At 38.5% G+C, this 18,268-nt stretch overlaps 1 protein-coding gene across 4 annotated transcripts in view; it reads left to right on the top strand.

Annotated features, from left to right (window-relative positions):
• Positions 1-2,438: 2,438 nt before the first annotated feature.
• rock1 (Rho-associated, coiled-coil containing protein kinase 1) overlaps positions 2,439-18,268 on the top strand; it is a 40,951-nt gene continuing 25,121 nt past the window's right edge. For 3 of the 4 annotated variants that reach the window (XM_084731455.1, XM_084731454.1, XM_084731453.1), the window contains exons 1-2: positions 2,440-3,311; positions 16,658-16,739. In XM_084731455.1, the coding sequence (XP_084587581.1) occupies positions 3,219-3,311; positions 16,658-16,739 (175 nt within the window). In that variant the 5' untranslated portion in view covers positions 2,440-3,218. Of the gene's footprint in view, positions 3,312-16,657; positions 16,740-18,268 lie in introns of all 4 variants that reach the window. The other variant, XM_084731456.1, reaches the window with a different exon arrangement.

Here is an 18,268-nt window from a genome sequence, read left to right as displayed (position 1 = left end):
AACTTTACATTTTGGTGGCACTGGCCAATTTAATGAAACAAACACTTGGTTTTGAAACATGAATGATTTTTTTTTAGGTGGGTTACTTACTTACTTACTTACTTACTTTTGCAAGCATGCAATAGAGTTATTATGTCCCAGGAAACAGTTGTGACAATTGTACTTACAGTTTAGAGAATGTTAGACTAAAATGATCCAAAATGATTGAGATAAAATTTTAAGTATGCATGATAGATAGATAGATAGATAGATAGATAGATAGATAGATAGATAGATAGATAGATAGATAGATAGATAGATAGACAGATAGACAGATAGATAGAATGGGCGGATATATCTTATAGTCAAATAAGCCATAGTTTGGACCAGCTGTCATTCTCCAGGGAGCAGCTGACAGCAGATTCTCAAAGCATTTCCTGTTTGTCATTTGTTCATTCAGAGATCTAACTATGTGATCCCAGAAGACAAATAAACAGTTAATAGATAGACTAAAAGGTTATTTTTCTTCTCCACCACCAAATTGTGAGAAGAAAAGACAAAATGAGGGCTCAACTGAGGGAAATTAATCTATGTTACCTGAAGACTGACTTTTAAATCACTGCAGTAAAGCCAGAAAAGATGATTAGCCTGTGGCAACTGGCTTCCCAAAAATAACTGGGCTCAAGTGAATGCTGACCTTATTGGACCTGGTATCATAAACCTTACACTTGTCCTCACCAACAATGCTAATATTCTCACATATCTTAGAGAGTATGGTTCGCTTTTATTGTTATTTACAGTAACAGTCAGTGCAAGCTACTGTGGGACTAGGAAAGCAGATTTTCTGTTCAAGACCTTTGGAAGGCCACATGACTAATTTTTATTATGGCCCATACCAAGAGCACCCATATGAATAACTGCCCAACAGTTAGATTTAGGCTATTTAAGATTTACGCATTCAGGTCTCATTGAGATAGAGATCTCTTTGGCAAGAAACACAAATCTTGGATACACTGATAGACATATCAAGTCAAAACAATAACACATTTTATTTTAATGACCCATAGATGTGTCTCTAGCTTCAGTTTGTTTTGCAGTAAATTTAATAGAACTGGAAACTGTGTTCCCCTGTTCAAAGTTGGTATGAGGAACTTTAAGAGAGAACTGATCCTGTGATGGCGTTGTGGTTGTTTACTCTTAGCTCAACAGGATGTAAAATATCTTGCCAATTTAGACAACATGGCCTTATAAATGAAAACACAGGTATGCTGATGCGTCTAGATGTCAGTGGTGACCATATGACCTTTTCATATAACTGACAACAACAGCTATCCTGGATAATGGTATGAATAGCGATGTGATAAATACAATGGTGTAGAAAAGAGTAGAACAGAATAGAACAGAATGTTTACAGTAAATGTGGTTCTGAAGCAAGAGTTAACCTACATGGATAATTTGGATACTCAATAGTACAGAAAAGAATAGAATGGGCAATATGAATGAGAACTGAGAGCAAGCTCACCCATACAAATACTTTACATTACTGAGCAAAATAGAACAGGCTAAAAGGTATATTTATCATTATACAGGATTGTATAACAAGATCAAATAGTAGTTTCCTATTCTGCTACTCACAATACAATGTGAGGCTAATAATAATATAATAATAAGTCATAGAAATAAAATAAAACAAACTATTATTAAGCATAGAATTCATTTATAGCTCACAACTAAACCAAGAGCATAAGTAATGCTTATGAATATTTACATTACTTTAATTAATTCCATTAATTATGAAACAAGAGTACCAGCAGTCCATGTGAGAAATTTACATTACTGAATCGAACACAGTGCAATAGAATAACCCATTTTAGAACCAGTCAGAATCAGAGGTAATCCATATGAATACATCATATCACAGACTAGAATAGAATATCGTGGTTCAGAACCAACTCATGTAGATATATTTTTTCAAATAAATAATAAAATAATAAATAAGTTAATAAAATAGAATAAAATAATAATAATAATAATAATAATAATAATAATAATAATAATAATAATAATATATAAATGTTGTTTTCGCTAATATCATTATTGAAATGAATCTATTTGTACTACCCTTTTCATTGTATCATTACTGCTTTGGCAATACTGTTATATTATAACAATATAAAATAATATAATGTAATATAATATAATATAATATAATATAATATAATATAATATAATATAATATAGAATCGAATAGAATAGAATAGAACATTTGAACGTTTGGAAACTTTAATAATGAATGTTAATGGTTCTTTTTCTTAACGTTGTCCCCCACTGATGGTACCTTTTCAATGAAATCCCACCGTTCACATTGTAACGTTTGTGAACAGCAACATGTTGCCACCGCAGTCTGTGAACTCTTTGAATGCGCCTCAGCAGGGCGCATGCGCAGTACTTGACATTTTGAAGTTGCTTCTCCGGGGTTTGAACAGGAAGGCGGACATGTTGGTCAGGCTGTGGGAGAAAATCGGGCATCGTCTGCTGTTTTTTTTTCCGAAAACTAACACACATGAAAACCCGATTAATCTGTCTTCAGACTGAGAGTTAAGGTCGTTTGGACGGGAAACGATCGACGGTCAGTGACAGTGCACGGGCTGCAGCGGGAGGACTGCCGTTAAACGTTGTAACGACTCCGTGTTTAAACTGATCGAAATTTGGAAGAAGCAGAAGTTTTTTTTCCCACCACTTCTACTTTTGAGCTGTCAGATTCTATTGTCGTTTTCTGCAAGGGGCCTGGCACAGATATGGGAACGGGCCTGGACTAACCTTCCCACAAACTATGCTTTAGAAAGAGACATTACATTGAAGTTTTAATTGCCTTTTGTTTGGATGCACCAACATTTTAAGCCATTATCCTCAGTGGCATCCTGCGGAGGTTGACTAATCTGTCGCCGCATTTATCTTTTGCCACTGAAGTTGTTCGCCACTCATACTGGGAAAACCGCTTTCGACTCTGAAAATGTGGCTTTTGTACATTCAGCGCAACCTTAAACGTTTCATCGTGTGTCAAAGCCTGAGGAGAACGATGCATTTTCTTTGAAGTGCGGTGTAAAGTTCACACGAAGAAAGGAACATTTGGCTAGCTAGCTACTGCTGGCTGCTAAAGCTAGCTAGCCAGCCGTCTGCCTCGCCAGTGAGCTGTTTTTGTTCACAACCCAACACCGGGACTGAGTTTAACAGCAAAAATGTCTGCCGGGGAAAGTATGGAGGCTCGGTTTGAAAAAATCGATGCCATGTTGAAGGACCCAAAGTCAGAAATAAACACGGATTGTCTTCTGGTAAGTTTGTAGCGTGCTAGCAGGCTACGCATGCTAGCGAGTCAACCGTTCGGGGTCAGTCTACTCCTTGGAGCAGAAATTCTTTCCAACCAACAAGTCGTCTCGATTGTCACTGAAGGAATGTGCTGATATTGACGCCGACAGACAGGCCAATTTGGCTCACATGCTTGATCAAGTTCAAACACCTGTGTGTGGGATCGTGTATGTATTATAGTCACGTATTTTAGCTAGAAGTGTGGGTCAGCCTCACACAAACTGCAACATAAACACACACAACGGATTTGGTATCATCAAACATTAAAAATGCCTTTTTAGTTCAGGGATTTTATGTGAAAATGCATGTAGAGTACTGTCTCTAACAGAAAATATGACAAATATTTATTACTCATAGAAGTCTCTTTAACATAAAAGGTTCTAAGAGATCAAAGTGGTAGTTTCTTAACTAAGATTGACAAAGATTGCACAGTTAATTGAAATATTATGAAAATCACAATATTGGCAAGTGCAATATTCAAATTACAGAAGATGCAATCTTTTGATAAAGGAAAAATGTATGACAAAACAGCCTTATAGTGAATTACTGTAGTGCTGCAGAGATAACCTTACCTACAAATATTGTCTTTGAATGTGAGAAAACATGTTTGTAGGGTACAGAATCCAACAAATGTCACATCACGATTTTAATAGTCTTTTTTTCTAGGGAAAATAAAAATTGTGATGCAGGAATGAACATTGGCCAGGCTGTATGGCTTATAAATAATGCAAAGATATTTTTAGGCAGTTCCACTATATATATATACCTTGAAATACACTTTCTCCAAAGAAACATAGTGTAAATTCTAAATTAGCACAAACATAAGTTGATCTTATAGAATATGATGCATTGCTGCAGTTTAAACTAGCCAACAGTATGTAAAGTAGTAAAATTTGCTTGATTTTAAACATCTGCAACAGTAAAATGCAACATAAACATTATTTCAGCTGTAATATTGATCCAAAAACATCATATTTAATAATAAAACATAGACAGGGACAATTTTATTGCTACCTTAAGTAAATTTTGCCATAATATTTATTGTGGAGATATTGACAAAATTAAATCACAATATTTTTGACCAAATATCTCAATATCTGTGTTGTGACAATGTTGTCTGGACTATTTGTGCATTCACAAAATATTAACACCATTAGAATTTTTTTCTGTAAGATCATCAGTAATGTAGACGTAATGGCTAAGTGGGTAAAAGCAAATAATACAACAGCCAGAGCAGTCTGCTAAATTAAGACGATTACCACTTTACTATAATGCAGCAATTAAAACTCACGGAAAGACAACACTTATGCCATATCACGATACAACAATAACCATATTATAATACTGTATCTGGTCTCATATCATAGTATTAATATAATATCAGTATATTGCCCAGCCATAACCCTGGTACCACTTTTTTGCTTCCTAAAATAATAATGTAATTCTCAACATTACAGTGTAAGTATACTTGTACACAAGGGAACATAAATTGGCACTCATGCATTGATTAACATATATTTAAAGCAATTATCTAGATATCACTTAAAACAACCCTTTTGTATTGCTTTTAAAATATTTGTGATTGCCTATATAGGCATTAATCAACATATATGTTGGCAATGATGAATGTAAAGTCAAGTGTGTTAACTTTTAAGTAAAACATGTTTTCATTTCAAAGGTATAGCAAAACAAACAACAACAACAACAAAAAACTAACCCACCTGGTCAGTCTGACCCACTTATGCATCTAAGGCTTAAGAATTTCCTTTTGCACTCACACACTGTACTGCATTCAACTCCCTGTCATGTAAAAACACTCTTTTTGACAAGGACTGAAACCTTTGTGTTGACATCAGACAAGAAGACACATTTTTTTTAACATGAGTACCAGTAGAAAACTGTGGCATTGCTGATTTCTGTATTTTCAGATATTTCCCCCCACTTGGATTTCTTAAGACTTTTGACATGTCATAAATGACACATTTATGAGACTGGAACAGATGAAAGTGTTCCTTTTATAATTTGTGTGGGGTCATGTCATATATTGTCTGTACTATTAAGAGTTTACAAAAAGAAGACAATCAGCTCTTTGAAACTCTGGTATCCTACAGTCAAATACTGTGAAAAACTTTCAACCTAAAACAACAAAACTGTTGTTTTTAAGTGGTAGGGTTGTTGTTTATCTGTGATCTACTGTCAGTACTTGATAATCTAGCTTCACTAAATGAGTCTAACTAATTAGAAAGCAATGGTAACTAAAATAGACTGACAGATGGCAACCATGCTTCTGTTCTCCACAATACAGACACTTTGTCAGCTTAGTTTTAGTCAGGCTAGTTAAAACAAATCATGCTTTTAAATCTGTATCATTTCCGTGTCACCAAACTGATAATGGATTGTAATGTCACTTATGTGCCTATTTAGATCATTAGCAAGTGGGAGGTGAGGCTGGTGTGCTGTTTTGTCTAGATTTACTTATCTAAGCTTCATTTTGAAGTGATAGGCTGCCTGCAAGCTTGTTCTAACCTGCAGGCCTCCAGCTGCATCAGTACACCTGTTGGCCCGAGTTTGCTCAGGCTGCTTCCTGTCTATGGGTGACAAGTCATGAAGTGACTCTCATGTCTGAGGGAAGAAGGCGGCTGCTGCCACGTGCTAAACCCTGAAGCAACACCTTCATGGGTTTTTGTTACGTGCGGCAATCCCAGGAACTGACTCACCATGGAGTGGATGCCAAGGGGATGTTGTTGTGTCAAGTGTTTGTTGATATCAGAAGGCTCTCGGCTTGGGTGACACAGTTGCACTCAGTGTTTTCACAAGGATTTGGCTCTTGGTGACTCATGGGTGCAGTTGCACTCAGATATAGTGTCATGAAACTAAATTTTATGTGGATAATTGGATGGAACATTTTGACCTGATTTTCAAGGGACTGACCTTGGTACCTACTTTTTGTATTTTCTGGTACACCTGACTTTTCACTTAGGGTTCACTGCTTTAACTAACAAGGAATGACTGGTAGTTCTGGATTCCTGTATACAGTTGTTTCATTATAAGTAATGACAGTCATACTCTTTGACTAATGAGTCCCGTATCTTGGTTGTGTGATATGGGACATACCAGCAGGCAGACCGACTTGCCAAGCAAAAGAACATCAGGGAAACTGTTTTGGGAAAGGGGCTTGTCCTAAAACCCAACCCACACACACCCAACTTGAAGTGTTTGTGTATAGGCTGCTGTAGATAGCTGTCTTTTTTGTTTCAGAAAGAGGTAATTAAACTCACCTAAAAGTGCACACACTCTGCATTTTTAATGGCAAAAAGCTGTGGGGACTGTTCCTGCTGGCAGCCACACACACAAGGGTGTTGTTCCTCTTTTTTCCCCTTTTCTGCGATCTCGCCGGATCAATGAATGGAGGCCTTTTGCTGAGGCTCTCCCTGCCACCATGCAACTCCACCCACAGCTTAATAAAATTCCATGCTAATCAAATAACCTCTTGTCTTTGACTGGCCTGGAGTTCCCTGTGTGTCCCAGAGCCATTCTGCACGTCTGGAGAGAGTTGAGAGCAGGCAGGCAGCTCTGAGGTAGCTGGGTGTGGGCTCTGCTCTCTACCCATAAACCAAAATTATGTGGACTGAAGACTCATGTTTCTGAATGCCGTGAATCAGGACATTTAACTCATAAAGCAGCCAACATGCTTGGCTATGAGTAATAGATTCCATCAGAATGCACAATGCAGGCCTTTTACTGGCCATGTTTCTGTACCTGAGTCTTGAGCTGGCATTGCTGTATGTCTGAAGTGTAGGTGGGATTATACATTTTTCCCCATAGAAGCCTGGTCTGTGTTGTGTGATTGTGACATTTGCCCTGCACCTTACCACTCAGCCTTGGGCTGGCCTATTGAGCACAGTTTTCCAACCCCGTTGTCCTTATCTTCACCCCCTAAATAAATCCTGCCAGAAGAGAAGAGTGTCTTATCTGGACTGGCTGCCCCCTCCCAATCATTGTGCTCGAGCCAGGCTTCAAAAGAGCCAATCTCAACAGACAGAATTCCTGACATTGTCAGGTGAAAGCTCGCTGACATTAAAGGTCTTGACATTGTCCATATTTGTTTTTCTTTTGGCAACAAACAGCATCTTGCATCAAATTAATTTATCAAATCAAATCAATCAAAATCATATGTTTGGATTGGAGATACTCACCTTAATTGGAGTGTCTGAAAAGTATCAATTTGTGACAATACTGAATAGAAATTCCTGTTTTTTTTATCCTTCAATGGTGGATTCTGTTGATCATTTAAATCAGAATGGTTAAGTTGATATGTTGGAACTTGTTTTGCAAGGGCTTTGCCTCTGTTTGAGATGCATAAAAGCTTCCTGGTGCAGCCTTTGTTCTTACTTTGACACTTGGGGTACATTAGCTTCTCTGTGTTTTGATCCTTCTTTCATCTGTTATTTGGACTCTACATCTGTAATAAGAGTAATTACAGGAAACTGCAAGGCCAGTAAACCAGATCTGTAGACAGTGATTTACTGTGTGAATGCTGCATGTACATGTTAGGGTGGATGCTCTTATTTTTATGTGATTTAGGATAATAGTTGAATAAGCTTTAATTGCTGAATTAACAACACTGTAAGGTGGACAGTTTATGTAGTGGGTCTCATTCATGCTAGAGTGTTGTAGCTATGAGCTAATGAATAAGAAACACTTGCTTTATTGAATAAATTAGTTAATGAATGTGTTAAAATCACATTTGCAGTATTTGCCTGCTAATATTTGCCACTCAAATTAGATTTTGCCACACAATATCTTTATAGATTAATTTAAGGAGGTGCTTATTACTACTTATTTCTGAGTTGTGCTGTGTGGCAACGAAGCAATGGAATAATAAAATTGCTAGTGTGAAACATCAAGTTTTTTTTTTCCCCTTTTAGCTCCAGTTATGGTCCCTTACAGTCAGAATGTCAATGAATGTCAGCAAGTTCACTGTTTCAAGTAAAATTCAATTCTAAGAGTTTAGACATTTAAAGGAAACTATCATATAGAAAACAAACAGAGTCTGCTAAAAGCTGTCCATGAAGACCTTATGTACACGCAGAGAGACGGTGTTCAGTCATAACTACCTACAGCTGCCAGAGTCGGTCCTCGTCTTGCCTGTGTAGAGTTCCTGGCCTTGTTCTAGTGACCTTTGCCTTTAATGGACAAACCTTACCTGCAAGGTGTTGTCTGCTGGCACTGATAATGCAGCTATAGTCTGTGTTTGGATTTAGACTTGAGACAGATCTGCACAGTTTTGACAGAGGGAAATGATTTTTAGTCAAAAGTATGTACACTACATGACATTTTTACAGGGTAAAAGCAGTTTTTTTTATGTGACTTATAACTGAAAGATTCAACAAAAACAGTCAACAAGCAATGTGCAAGATGACCGTCATAATGCTTTGAATAACCATACTAGTGGTTTTTAATGTTTATACCTGTTAAGGTGCGAACTGTAAATAATTTGCTATTACTTAATATTCGTGGTGACATTTATAAAACCATAATGTAAGATTGTAGGTTGATTGACCTTCCAGGCAGCTGTTGCTTTCAGGTTATGTCAGTGCAGTTCAGTCGCTTGCTTCTGCTTTGTTTTGTCACTGACATATTCATTGAAAAAAGTGTGCAGAATGATGCCCTTTAATGCTAAATTAAGGTTTAGCCTATACAGCATTTATACTATGTCTGTCACAATTGTAATAGAAAACTAAAGATCTATCAAAATGAGCTTTCTACAATACAAATCAAAGGCAGAATCTGTAATTCTCCCAGTATTTGAAAAATCAAACTGTAACTTTAATATTGAAAGTCAAATTGATGTTTGGATTTGGAGAATCATGACACCCCTAATTCATTTATAGACCAATTTATGATGATTGACGCAGATGTGTAATATTATTGTGATATATATTTGTTTCTTTGTCATATTTTTCTGTTATGTCAGATGGTAATGCAGCTGCCAGGAGACACTGATATGAAAACTCATACTGGAGTCTTGGATGTTGCAGCATCCTTGAATGAACTTTTTACCCTGCAAAGCCAGTATACAGTAACTCTACAGTAAAAAGTGACTGAATTCTCATTGTGGTGGATTATCTACTTCACTTTTGTTTCACTTCTGTATTTGATTTTCATAGTGTGCTACCAGAAAGCAAAAAAGCGCTTCAGTAACCTATGGTATGTTATTGAAAATAAACTACTGTAAACTGTAGCCTATATGTAATTAGTAGTTGTTTGGCTAGACTATGGAAAACTACAAACTACTTTGGTTGTTTGGTTTCCTTGAGTTGAAAAACATGTATTTGTGGCAGCGGTAATAGTGTTTGATCTGTGCCTATTGTCAGGAAGGTTCAGGGCTGTCAGTTGTAAACTGCTCTCCTCAGCTCTTCAGCTATGGGAACAACAATTGGCTGAGCTATTTGTAGCTCTGCATTCCCCCAACTGACTGATTATGTGCAGGAATGCATACTTAAATGATCCAGCCTTTTAATAATGGCATGCTTTTGCCTTGGATTCACCCATTGAACTATACAGCGTCATGCTTTTCTCTCATCTTATTAAGGTCCACAATCCCAGTTTGTCCCACGTTTATAGGATTCTGCAGCCCCTGTCCAGTCAAGATGGTAGGAGTGATTGAGTTGATGGGATAAAAGGTGGTTATTTATCAGGATGAGGTCAGGAATCCTGGGCAGAGCAAAGGCAGGACTGTGGAGTTTTGCTTGAGAATCCGGAGCTCGGTCAGTGGAAACTCGTGAGTGCTCTCCACTGTTGGAATAACTCAATTATATTTTGACATGAAAGCATTTGTGACAGTGATTCTCGCTCACAGGGACCTCATAAGGAAATGGAATGCCCCTGTTTTGCCACCCCTGGGTTCACTGTCATTGCTGTTTATCCAGTAGAGTTGTTAGATATGCAGTCTTTCTAGGTAAGTGGGATTTCCTGTCAGTAGATATTATGTACAGCAGGAGCGTGCAGAAGGAGTTTGGACCAAGTGAATCTCTCAGTGGTGGATTTCAAAGTGCGCCAACTGGATAAATCCCAAAGCAGATGGATGTATTCCCTTAGATTTCCATTTCTGTCTGACTGCTTGTACCTGTGAGGAAGCAGTGTGGTATTTTGCATTTTGAATGGCTTCAGTGGCGTGTATGATCACATTTGTGTTTACACGGCTTCAGTCTGCAATGGAACTGCCTTTATTTGCATGGCAAACTGAACGTCCGTCTGCACAATTGCTCACATGTGGAAAGCATATTGTCTTGAAGAGGTGGCAGAAAAGGAAGTGAGAAGTAGGGCTCGACTTAGGCCAGTCCACATGCCTTGTGCTGGCATGCAGAAAGGGATGATGTGGCTGAGTCTCCCATGGAAATTTTAACTCAGACTTTAATGTCTGGAAAAGAGCTTGTGTGTCGGCTGTGTGTGTGTGTGGATTTTGCTTTCCTTAAGCTTAAAGAAATAATTACCATATGTAATGCCAACCACTGGCTTGTGTGTTTTGTATGACTATAGATTTTTTTTAAACATAATTACCAGTTTTCATTAATAGGGTGATGTGATGGTTTTTCATATTATTATTTAGTAATCCCAGGGATGTGTCGCCCTCTGGCTGAAGCAGCATCAGCAGAAATAGGATAACATGGAGTCCTGTGAGCTCTGGTTTGTTTTCCCAGCAATTTTTTTCCCAAGACTGCCACATAATGAAACATAGCCTGTGGACTGCTACCGCCCAATGCTTGTTGCACTGAGTTAATTTTATGCATGGGTTGGCTCAGGGCACAAAATTAGCACCAGCTACCAGCCAAATGCTGGTAAAATCAAGTGGCTGGTAGACTTGCTTCACTCAGCATTGGGGAAAAAATTGAACATTCACAAGCAATTTGAACAATGGACAAAAAAAAGTAAATTTTGCATCCTCCATTTCTAATAGTGTATATTGTTTGAATATTTTGTAAGTTCTATTTTAGGGATAAATTTAGTCAGTTAGTTTGTGGGGCCTTAGACGGACACAGGCATGGGGTACTCCACATCCCTTGTTCACCCCCTTTTTCAATCCTTGAATAAAATAAGAAGTCATAAAAATAAAATGTTATTTATAGTGGAGTGTGGAGAATGAATTGAGAAATCTCAAAGCCTCAGAAAAGAAGCTGCTCTGTAGTCTGTGGTAAGGCAGTGGATACTTGTGTATCTCTTGCCAGAGAGCAGCAGGGAAAACTGGGGTGGGTATTGTCCTTTAGTATCCTCCTGCTTCCTCCTTTTTTCAGCATTGCTGGGGTGTCTTTGCTTCCTTTTTCAACCGTTTGTGCACCGCATCAAGTCATTAAACTGTGGAAGTTGGCTACTGTCTTCCTGAATCATTTTTGTTGCCATGTTGGTGCTACTGGCTGCTCCATCTGGCCCAGTGGCAGAGTGGTCTGAAGCTGAAGTCAGATGATGTTTGGTTGCTAACCCCCAACCTTAATGATTACAAACTAGTCAGCAGAGGTTATGTTTCATATTTATATATTGAACCTGATAACCCTGCCTCTGTTTGTGTACGGTGTTTTTACACATAATGCAGAGGTGCTAATAAACAAACACAAGAGGCTGCTTGATATTGCAGATGAAATACTAAAACACAAATGTGTGAGGCATTCAGTTATGCATCGTAGAGTTGGTCAATATGACTGTAGCTGTATAGTCATAAGTGTTTGTCTATGAGAATTTTCAAGTATCACGTAAGAAAAAGTTGATGGAAACGGCAAAATTCGAAAATACTTTCTCAACTTTGCAAAAAAAGTGGGAGATGAAAATGTAACTCGTATGACTGACCTCTCCCACAGTCTTTTCATTGTTTGTAGATCTGATGTAAGATACCTCACATTAATAAATGAAATAGAAATGTTGTATTTCCGTTGTTCTTGCGCCCTCTTCCTCTACAATGGAATGATGGTTTTCTGACTGGAGAAACCACCATTCATTTGCATTTTTATTGTGCTGATTTACTCAAAATTTGGTTAAAATCTTGCGATACATTTGGATGAAAACACAGCTAATTAGACTTTGAGAATCTGAATTTGTCTACATGGGAAGACTCATTGCCATACTTTTGTACTGTGGCAGATCACTTTAATAACACTGGGAGGCCATGGTAGCTAGTCTTGCAAATCAGTGAGCAGAGTTTTTGGCAATAACTGATTTGTATATGATTTTTAACCATCAGTGTCGGGTATTAAATATGCTGAGATAGCCCAAAACAGACACTTTATTTGTAAATAGTTTCTCATTTGGTTTTTTACAGAAAATCTACTATATCACTATAGTCTCTTTATGTCTAATGTGCCCCATGGGACCTTACTTCACAAAAAATATGAATGGTAGTCAGTGGCTAGAGAAAAATTTTTGTCAATACAAGCAATAATTTTACAAGTCAAGAAAGTAGCAGTTTGTGGTAGGTTTGTTGTAGTTTAGTGTTATGTGAAACTGCTCAGTGAACTGCATCTCTCATCTTGCACAATACACCTCATAAACGCCAACATCAGTGTTTCTTGTTTTTTGTTATCTTACCTGAAGTGTTTTATCATGTAACTCCTGCTTCTTTTATTGGCCAGGAAACAAAAGAACAAACAAGACCCGTTGCTTGTGTCCCAGTACCAAAACACAGGCATTGTAGCTTCAGTGGCTAACATTAGCTTTTGGATGGAGAAAGTCATGATGCCACTTGTGTGACTTTTGGGTGTGTGATCTAATTCTAATTACATATCTTCACAGTCTTGTGCTGAAGTTTGTGCAGCCACTTTCTTGACTTGTAAAATGTTCCTTTACTTTGACAAACATTATATATTGTAATTCATGACAATTCAAATGGGCTCAAAAAATCATTTGTTAGGTCCCACGATGGTCCACCTGAAGGGTCATTTCTTCGCTTCTTTATGCAGTATATTGAGAACATGAAAAAATACATGGGCCAATAATAAGAGTATTTAATCTTTGTCACCCACTTCTAACATCTCTGTATTTCTGGATATAATTCCCCCCTAATAACTCGATGCAGTCCCTTTTTCCATGTAGACAGCTGACACCACAGAAGAGATGCACATACTGGAACAGTTGCTGCTCACACACCCTGTGCAACAATTTTACTGCCTCAAAAAGCTAATTTAATGTTGCACAGTTTGCTTCTTAAATCCACTTTGTTCTATTTATTAAGCAATTACATTCTTGTTTTTTTTTATGCTACATCGTGATTTTCCACTCACTAAAACCTGTTTCTTTTGTCACACTGGTGTTTAAGTAGAAGAGTCTTAGCATGGCTGTCTTCCGATTTTTCTTTGTTTTTTCCTTCATTTGTTCTTCTATTGGACTAGCCAGCCCCACATGCACCAGCCCTCCACTCCCTCCTCCCTTCCGTCAAACTGTAGTGTTGCACTAGTGCTGATTGAAAATAAAGCTCACTATGTGACTCTGTACTTGGGATGAATTTTTTTTCCTCCCTTCCTTCACTTTTTGTTGAGAACTTGTTTGGCCACATACCTAAAATAGCTCTCTGACGTGTACGGTCCTGTTAAGGAATGTTACTGTGGCTGTCCAGAGTTCTCTGCGGCAGGAAGTTATGCAAACGTGCATTGCGGAGCACAGAGCCTTGTGATTAGGGTCCTGAAGGACTCAGTTCTTCGGCTTTTTTTCCACTGCAGGCTGGAAGGATACAGTATGGCCAACAAGGCCCCCTTTCTCTCCCAGCCTATGGTCTGTCTTGTGTAAATTCTCCTTCCTGGAAGTTGACTTTAAGTTTTTTTTTTTTCCTCTCTTAAAGCTGAATAGATGATGGCTCCCAGCTCAGCCATGTGTGTTGATCACAACCAACCTTGTTATTAATTTCCCACATTCTGTCCCTGTGAATGTCTGTTACTTTTGTTCTTCCCACCAGCCATTCTTCACCTCCCATTTTTCCTTTTCCCCACCCATCTGCCTTTTTCCCCTGCTTCCACCCATCCCGCAGGGCGCTTACTTGTTTTATGTCTCATAGAGGGGGGGTATGGCCCTGACCTCCACTGCTGAGCAGGAGCAGCAGAGTTACTTAAGAGGATTCCTCACTCGTCTGAGCTGCTGATTCACCATGTGTCATCATTGTTTTGCTCGGAGATGCAAAAAGGAATCTGTCAGTATTTAAATGAAGATCATTCATGGTACAGGAAAGACAAGATTCTTGTAATCATAGTAAGCTCAAAGATAAGTAGCTTATGTCAACAGGAGAAAATAAGTTCTTTATTTAAGATCTGCTGCAATATTTATCTCTGACCTTTTGAAGAAAGAAAATATGGGCTAGGTGACCCATGGCAAAGTGTCAGAAGATGCTCAGTTTCAACATCTGGCTCGCACCCGCTACAGGGAATGCAGCACAGTGTGTTGTGTTCAAGTGCTTGTGTGCCTGTCTTCTTGCAGCCATTCTGGATTATGGAAGATTAGATTAAATCCCGCCTGCAGCACCCATGCTGCTGCCTAGCCTGAGCCAATCTAGCCTGTACTGTGTGTTTATAGCTTGGAATTCCAATGTTATAGCTGCACAGCAAGATTTGAAATGGGTATTTATGCTTGGTTCTGTTTAATTTTATTTATAGACACATCAATCCTAACCTCGTCAATACAGCTAACAGTTGTCATAAAATGGATTTTAATAAGGATCTGATAGTGGCGAGGTGGGACTAACTTTTAGGTGTTGCAGCACTGTGTTAAAGTGTTAAAGTCAAACAGTTTACTTCACTGTACGGTTCTTGTTAGACACCACCCACTTGCCTCATTCATCAAAAGGTACTTCATTTCTTCAGTTGCTTTTATTAGAAACTCTGTCACCAGGGTGGGAAATTCTGCTTTTGGTCATCCAGCCAAAATCCACCCTGCCCATATGTTATTGTAGAAGAGCTTTAGAAATACAAAGATCTGAAACACCTTTTTTGCTTTTGCTTTCTGGCTTCAACTTTTCCAGCAGTATAGCTCATAAGGGCATCTCTGGTCAGCAGCTGAGTCATAAGCCCACAGAAAAAAAGACAGACATAACCTGTCTCAGAATGCATATGCTCACATGAACAGATGTGCACTTTCACCTGGATGACTGTCAGCAAAATAACGTAACAATAAAACCAGACATGTTTGATTAGCTCTTTTGGCTGTTAGCTTTGTTACAGTCAGTGATGCTACAGCCTTTTATAGAAACACCATGAGTACTTGAGATATCAGTAGGAATGGTTCAGTAAATCTTTTCCATGTTCAATAATGATATTGCAACCTTGTGTATCTGTCAGTACCAATCCAAAACCATCTTTTTCCATGTCTTAAACAACCGAGCTGTTGATAATGCATTTGTATGGATGCACTTTGCTTCATCTAGCCATATAAAAACAATGAACCCCCATGAAGGAAGAAATACATTGCCTACAGCATGACTCTGTATGCAGTACTGCTGATTCTTTTTATTGGAATTTTTTCACACGCAGAGCTTTTAGCAGCATTTGTGATTGGTCAGCACCATTCAGGCATTCAAAATGAACTTTCATAAATTGCACTCAGCTGTTCTGCTTTTTTTTCTTCCATGAGATTAAAATAACTTCACACAGCTGATTTGATGACAGCGCTGCTGACAGCTCTCACTCATGTTCAAACTACTGTTCACGCGACTCTTTCTGCTCATCTGTGTTACTCAAGACACATCTCTCTTTACGGCATGTTACTCAGTGTTTAGGCACATTTATGTGACAGTTTAGGCTAAATTAATTGTTTTGGATTATACTTTTTCCCCTCTGTTATCTGATCCAGTGAGTTTAGCCAGTGTGTGACCAATACTGATATCAGCATCACCTCATCCCTAGGTATCATTTCAGCCAATTTGAACGTTTGTTCATTCATTTATATATGCACAGCATGGATTTTAGTGATTTTCTACCGGCATTTAATGGGTTTACAAGAATGATTTTGTGAATATAAATTGATCTTAGTTCTATCCATGGCAAGACACAACTGCCCTTCTGACATCCTTTAGTGGATTTCTTAGTAATCACTTAAACTGTGAATGTTTGCAGTAGCACTGAAGGGTTTGTTTATTTGTAATAAGCCAAACACCTGCTAGACATTATTAGTGTAATCCAGGCTGGAAGTCCACCGCTAGCTTAATGCAGATGTCTGTTCTACAGAGACCAACAACCTGATGTGACACTGTGTTTGCCTTTTACATGTTGTCTGTACTGTCGCTGCAGTAGTAGACACTGCAGCTTTGTTTGCCTGCATGTTAACCCTTCTCCTCTCCCCTCAGGATGGCTTGGATGCACTGGTGTATGACCTTGACTTCCCTGCCCTGAGGAAAAACAAGAGCATTGACAACTTTTTGAATAGATGTAAGTAGCACACATTATGCTTTTCCCCCTCATGTCCTTCTTTAACGTTGATCTGTCCCTGTCTTTCACTTGAGCCATTGGTGTTTGCAGACCCCGTTACATATGGGTATAAGCCTAGGCTCAGAAAAAGAAGGCTGTTTTTGGGTCACCGCCTCTATGTAGGCTTGGACACAATAGGTGTCTGCTGCTTAGTGTCCCCAACAAAGGGGCTTTCATAAATGGCTGGTGACCCACATGATGCCTATCGTGATGGCTCCTCTTTTCACAGTGCCCTCAGATTGGGGAACCCCCATTACTATGTTTAGACAAAACACCACAAAAAACAACTGCAAGGCTGATTGTGAAGCTGAATCCATCTTTCCCTAACATATCTATTATAACTGCTCCATTTACATTTTGAGGAAATGGCAGGTATCAGGTTACAGCGTTAAGCCCACAACTTGTTCTTGTAAAGCTAGCAATGTCTGAGGTGGGGGCAGGGTACCAGGGGGTATATTTTGGGGATATACGTCTTTAATTTCCTGAATTACATATAGAAAAGCATATAATTTAACCAAAATGCCTCTAACCAAACTAAACAACAAATGCTTACTCACACCGCCTCTCACCTGCATATTCTCCCACCCTTAGTGGCATGTTTTGTAGCATTTGCTTTTCATTTTCCTTGGTTTCTCAAAAAATTCTCCTCCATTAATTAATGCACTGAAATCTGTTAGGGGTGGAAAGGTACACAAAATTCATGATTCAGTGAATAAAGAAAATAACAAATCTCAGTAATGCACCATCATTAACTTTGACCTGTTAATTCCTGAACAACTTGTGTTCGTTTATACAGACCAACACAGCGGACCCACTAACATGTACATGAGAAGGCACATTGTAGCAGAGCTCAAACAGATTGACCGTATGCTTTATCCAGTCCTGTATTCTTTAGACTGAGCATGGTCAAATATCCACAGAGATAATGGCTCCTATAACAGTCATTATTGTTTTGGTGCAGTCTGAATCTGCAGTGAGAGGCTGCCTGCATGTTATTGGCAGATGGACTCGCTCTTCAGTCTGCTTTTGTCACATTTAACTAGATGACACATTTGAGTGTTGGAGTCATAAATTATGTGATTGAAGTCTTTCCATAGACAAACCCGACTAGGGTTAGGCTGATTGACGATGCGATCTACCATCCTGATGGCAGACAGTCATCGGCCACTGAGTCTGCTACCATTATAACATTGTGATTTAAAAGCCTTCTGTATTTGAAGTAGTGTGTCCCCTCAGAGTTGCCATAGAATTTAGTTTTTGACATGTTGAAAAAAAACACAATATAAAAAGTTAATTGCATCATGCCTCCATCTCATGTTTATTATTTTCTTATTAAGCACAACTTGTGGTGTCCAAAGACCCATTTTAGTCCAGCAGCGATATCATCATCTATCTGCAATGTTTCACTGCGGACATCATCATATGCCAGTTCAATAGACATCACCCAACCCTAGTTGCCACACAGTGTGACACTAATCGTGTTCACTGTA

The sequence above is a fragment of the Lutjanus erythropterus genome, chromosome 12, assembly GCF_056507025.1.
Source record: "Lutjanus erythropterus isolate fLutEry1 chromosome 12, fLutEry1.hap2, whole genome shotgun sequence".
Lineage (NCBI taxonomy): Eukaryota > Metazoa > Chordata > Actinopteri > Lutjaniformes > Lutjanidae > Lutjanus > Lutjanus erythropterus.
This window is presented reverse-complemented; position numbering and strand designations above follow the sequence as displayed.